Source organism: Charadrius vociferus, unplaced genomic scaffold (genome assembly GCF_000708025.1).
Source record: "Charadrius vociferus isolate BGI_N301 unplaced genomic scaffold, ASM70802v2 scaffold450, whole genome shotgun sequence".
NCBI classification, from domain to species: Eukaryota; Metazoa; Chordata; class Aves; order Charadriiformes; family Charadriidae; genus Charadrius; species Charadrius vociferus.
In genome coordinates this window covers 3,769,848-3,775,684 of record NW_009646931.1, presented here as the reverse complement: position 1 = coordinate 3,775,684, position 5,837 = coordinate 3,769,848, and the positions used below count along the sequence as shown (strand labels likewise).

The 5,837-nt window shown below is 41.6% G+C and overlaps 1 protein-coding gene across 1 annotated transcript in view; it reads right to left on the bottom strand.

Moving 5' to 3' along the window:
• The window catches only part of DDX4 (DEAD (Asp-Glu-Ala-Asp) box polypeptide 4), a 36,653-nt gene that overhangs the window by 8,961 nt on the left and 21,855 nt on the right, over positions 1-5,837 (bottom strand). Inside the window, exons 12-13 of the mRNA XM_009894724.1 lie at positions 2,586-2,715; positions 1,572-1,738 (exon numbers count right to left, since the gene is read on the bottom strand). Coding sequence (XP_009893026.1) covers positions 1,572-1,738; positions 2,586-2,715 — 297 coding nt within the window. The remainder of the gene's footprint in view (positions 1-1,571; positions 1,739-2,585; positions 2,716-5,837) is intronic.

The following is a 5,837-nucleotide window of genomic DNA, read 5'->3' as shown; positions in this document are numbered from 1 at the left end:
CTGGTGAGGCCACAACTGGAATACTGTGTCCAGTTTTGGGCTCCCCAGTTCAACAGGGACAGGGAACTGCTGGAGCAAGTCCAGTGAAGGGCAACCAAGATGACTGAGGGATTGGAGCATCTCCCTTATAAGGAAAGGCCGAGAGAGCTGGGACTCTTTAGCCTGGAGAAGAGAAGGCTGAGGGGAGACCTCATTATTGCTTACAAGTATCTAAAGGGTGGGTTGAAGGAGGATGGAGCCAGACTCTTTTCAGTGGTTCCCAGTGACAGGACGAGGGGCAATGGGCACAAGTTGGAACATAGGAAGTTCCGTTCCAACACACACAAAAAAACTTCTTTACAGTTCAGGTGACAGAGCAGTGGCACAGGCTGCCCAGGGAGGTTGTGGAGTCTCCTTCTCTGGTGATTTTCAAGACCCACCTGGATGCAGTCCTGAGTAATGTGCTCTGGGCAATCCTGCTTTAGCAGGGGAGTTGGACTAGATGATCTCTAGAGGTCCCTTCCAACTCTGAAAATTCTGTGAACCAAAGCCACAACAGACTACTTGAGACTGAGTGAGAAGTGAATCCAATTCTACTTGAAGAAAGGCAATTCATCTCCCCAGTAGCTGTCAGTATTAACTGATTGCATTGGAGAAAGCAGCCCATTTTCCTCTTTCATTCAGGACAGTTTGCTACTGAAGATATTTTCTCCCCACCTCAAGATAGATATGTCGGGCTTTTTGAAGGCCAGAAGAGTGTTGTCAGGATTTAGCTTGCTGAAGTACAAACACACTTTGCTGCAATGGTTTGATCAGTTTACACCCTCTCAAACTATAATACGCTTACTAGTACTTTTTATTGGTACTGCCACAACAGTATCCCTAACGCAAAAGACACCAAAATTACATCAACTGCTCAAATTGAAGTTTAGACTCCTCTAATTTAAGAATGAGTATTCAGACTCCTGTCTCTTCAAGAGTGGAAATACTGAATAATTTCCATCTATCTACAGGGAATGGGACTTTTTTTCTGTTACTCCCAGGATCAGCAATCCTACTACTATCTGTTGAAGACTATTTGCTCAGTCTGAAAAGTGGGACTTTAAGGGTTGTGAGTAGTAGAGCTGTAAGATATATCCTAAATCCATTTGTGGAAGCTTTAAAAGTACAAAAAACAAATAGCACTTATGCCCATAAAGAAGAATTGCGTACCAGAAAGGCTGGTGAGTTAAGCAGTAAGTGGGATACGTGGTTATATTATGCCCTGGTGACAAAGACAGCACTACCAGTGCTGCTTGTGAAACAGCAAGATCACAAACAGGGGCAGTATGAGGACTTTTGAAGGCTTTTAAATTCCACTTCTGCAGAAAAACTTCATAAGTTGCTTTAGAGTCCCCACCTAAATTAAGCAGTTAATCTATGCAAGTTACTAGTTCTGCTACCTAAAAAAAGCAAAATCTTCAACAAGGAATGTTAACATCATAGCTTTTTAGTAACTTCTAGCAAGATTATAAGCTTTTAAACATAGGGAGTGCTTTTAGCTCTTCAGACATTTAGGTCTACAGACATATTTACGTTTTTACTTTACTCACCTCTGAACTTCTTCAGGAAAAGTGGCACTAAACATTAGAGTTTGACGTTTGTCTTTTGGTGGCATGCTTGGGTAAGAAATCAGCTTCTTCATATCTAACCCAAAGCCCATATCAAGCATGCGGTCCGCCTCATCTAGCACCAAATATTTCACATTATGCAAACCAATCTGCAAGTATTTAAATGAAAGAAAGACTGTATTGGTTCACTGACAATATACACTTATAGAATGTCGTAATTGCCAAAATCCAACTTCTACTTATTTCTTTCCAGTATAAGTTAATTATTCACAACTAAAAGCTTATGTGCATTATGTTCTATTTGCATCTCAATCTCCATTTAACTTTTTAATTTGCACCAATTCTAATAGTATACTTACAATGAAATGCTTCAGAACTTCATTCAGCAACGTAAACCAAGATAGACCAAGACAGATCAACTATTATTCAGCACATCTATTCTGAAATTATGTCTGTGTTTTAGAAAAGTTCTCTCATAACCCTCGCAGAGTCTCAAAAAACTCCTTGTTCTGAAAAAATTTATGTCAGGAAGCATTATTAAAGACATTACAACTTGACTGTTGCTGACTGAGACCGCCATTTTGACTACGAGCCCGAGAACCGCAGAAAGCTAATCTCCAGTTTATTACCAAGAAATGTTTTTCCAAAATTCATTTGTCAGTGCAGCATCATTGAGCAACCATTATAATATGTAGCAATTTAGGTTTGAATTTATAATGGCTGGGAAAATAAAAATTCAAATACAGTATCACACAGGGAGTTTTTTGTATTTTGAATAAAATCAACATTATAACATTCACAGAATGAATATCCAGACAGATAAAAAGCTATTGTAGCAAAACAAACAGGACATCAAGTGAAAATCTGCTATGGAACTTTCCACAAGAACTAACAGAAGGTGTTCTATGTATATAAACTATAAAATTTAATTGCCAAGAGCACTGCAGCCCGTTTGATTTACACTGATATTTTCCAGATTAAGTTTTAAGATCTTACCTTCTCTCTTCCAATTATGTCTAGAAGCCTTCCTGGAGTGGCACATAGTATATTACAGCCTTGCATTACCTGACGAATTGAATGGCCTGTTTGTGTACCTCCATAGATCACAACAGGCCTTATACAAGTCCTATTATAAAGAAAAAAATGGATTAATTATGTAACTATGCAAACAGCACTGTTTAATGAAAATATGTAAAAAATCCACAGATCTACCATAAACCAGCATGGAGTGGTTCAACTCCTTCACCATACAGCACATCTTATAACCAAACACAGGACCCAAGACCAGAAACTCACTCACCATAAGCTCAAAGTTCCCATTAATACTATGTAATAGAGACTGCACAGGTGGTTTGCTTGCAAAGAGTACTTCATTGCACCTGCATTCTTCCCTCTCACTTGAACTGAGAGTTACTGGCAGTAAGAACCAAAATGGTGTTAGAAAATTGTCACCTTTCAACAGCATACTTAGAAAAAGCAGAATCACCTACTACATGGTTTTACAGCCTCAGAAGTAATCTTTCCACACCTTGAAAGGACAGTGCAAAAAAAAAAACCAAACATACAACCACCACCACAATACACAGGTGGATCTTTGTAAAACAACTAACCACACTGGCCATGCAGCGTGCCATACAAGCATTAGACTAAAAACCCATTCAAACACTGAACTACTTACTGCTTATCCTACTAAGGTTTTTGTTTAAATCTACTGAATAGAGCTACACCAGATATTACTCTCCTGTAGAAAGTCACCTCTACAAGCAAGAAATACCTTAGGTAGGCGAAGAGCAAGTTTACAAGCTTATCTTTATAACCTCCTGCTAAGGGTTTTGCATGCATGCAATGAGTATTTTAATACTCAAATTCAAACTGTCTATTCTTGAATATACTAATTCAGCTTCACATGCAACAGTGGTGAATCAGTTAAACCTGGTAACTTTTAACCAGGTTTAATTAGAACTTTTCAGACAGCTTTAGTCAAGAATAGAAGCAGGTTGGACTCATAACATTTCAACATTTATTCACTATCAATTAATATATGTATTTCATAGCCCTATTCATGAACTAAACCAAAGAGTTTAAGAATATCATTAATCTAAAGTGAACAATACACATGCAATTTTTAGAGGCAACAGTTGCACACCCTGATATTGTTTAACTGCCCCCCAAATGTAGGTTACCTTGCTTTTACTGCAGAGCAGCTGTAGCAGAAACTTTCTAAATTCAAAAGCTATTTTACTGTGAAATAATCTCTATCTAGTTTAAAATAGTGTAATTAATAGAAGTAGGTACATAGTTAGAAACAGTTTGAGATCAAGAAGCTAATCTAAGTAACATACTTAGTATGTAGACAGGCAAACATGATGGTACTTCCCAAAGGCAGAGACAGTCTCCAAGCATAAGTCTGCTTGAACGAGCAAAGGGAAGTTAAACTTAGCCCGCCAGATTTCATTTTTCATAGAATCACAGAATGGTTTGGATTGGAAGGGACCTTAAAGACCGTCTAGTTCCAAGGCCCCTGCCATGGACAGGGACACCTCCCAGCAGACCAGGTTGCTCAGAGACCCATTCAGCCTGGCCTTGAACACTTCCTGGGATGGGGCCTCCACAACTTCCCTGGGAAACCTCTTCCACTGTCTCACCATCCTCACAGTGAAGAATTTCTTCCTAATCTAAATCTACCCTCTTTCACTTTAAAACCTATACCCCTCATCCTATCGCTACACTCCCTGATATAGAGACCCTCCCCATCTTTCCTGTACGCCTCCTTTAAGTACTGGAAGGCCACAGTAAGATCTCCCTTGAGCTTCCTCGTCTCCAGGCTGAACAACCCCAACTCTCTCAGCCTGTCTTCCTAGGAGAGGTGCTCCAGCCCTCTGATCATTTTTGTGACCCTTCTCTGGACCTGCTCCAATAGGTCCATGTTCCTCTTATGTTGGGGGCTCCAGAGCTGGACCAGGTGGGGTTTCACCAGAGTGGAATAGAGGGGCAGAATCACCTCTCGCAACCCGCTGGCCACATTTCTTTTGATGCAGCCCAGGATGTGGTCAGCCCTTGGCTGCAAGCGTACACTGCTGGCTCCTGTTGAGCTTTTCATCAACCAACACCCCCAAGTCCTTCTCCTCATGACTGCTCTTGATCCATTCTCCACCCAGCCTGCATTTTTGCTTGGGATTGCCTTGACCCACATGTAGGACCTTGCACTTGGCCTTGTTGAACTTCATGAGGTTTGCACAGGCCCACCTCTCCAGCCTCTCAAGGTACCTCTGGATGACATCCTGTCCCTTCAGTTTGTCAACAGCACCACATAGTTTGCTGTCAGCAGCAAATTTGCCAATGGTGCACTCAATCCCACTGTCCATATCACTGATAAATATGTTAAAGACGATGTGACACAAGTTTAGTACTCCTCTTCAAGCTGGAGTAAGCATCCCCCCTCCCCATCCCTCAGTATCAGGAAGAGCAGGCAATTAAATCCCTAGCCATATAGTAAGAAACCTACTAGGCAGTATTACCATCTGAATTCAAGTGTTTGTAGTCATTCAATTGGCACAGAAAAAATTTGAAGCATTCATAAAAGAAAAAATAAAGCACCACTGATTCAGACAAAGTAATAATCAATATTCCATGTGTGGGGCGATGAATGGGCAGATCGGAGCGTGAGGATGATTAAAAGAGATATCAGGGTCTTGGGACAGCCACTACGAGGATCTGAAGCACAGGCTATTTTTTCATCCCTACTTCCCATTACGGGCAATGATGTTGAAAGGAACAGACGAGCTCAGTCTGTTAACACATGGCTCTGTGGCTGGTGTCCCCGCCACAATTTGGGGTTTTTCAACAATGGAATGGCCTATGTGGCACCAGGCCTGCTGGCAGAAGATGGGGGCTGGCTCACTCAAAGAGGGAGAAGGGTTTTCACCCAAAAACTAGCAGGGGTCATTAACAGGGCTTTAAACTAGATTCAACAAGGGAAGGGGGTATTATCGGGTTTGCCGATGACCAGCCAAGGGATGTTGTGCCAAGGAAAGAGGCTGGTGAGGGCCTGCAGTCATTAGCTTCAAAATGTGCTGGCTATGCTACAGCATGCTCCCAGTCTTACATAGACGAGCCAGGAGCTCCTGGACAAACAGGAGCTAATGGGGAGGCACCGTTAATACCCAGCAAAGGAATGCTGCCTGGAGAGCAGCACAAAGTAATTACAGCTGCTCCAGCCAAGTCAGCCTCAACGAAGACATGGCTGAA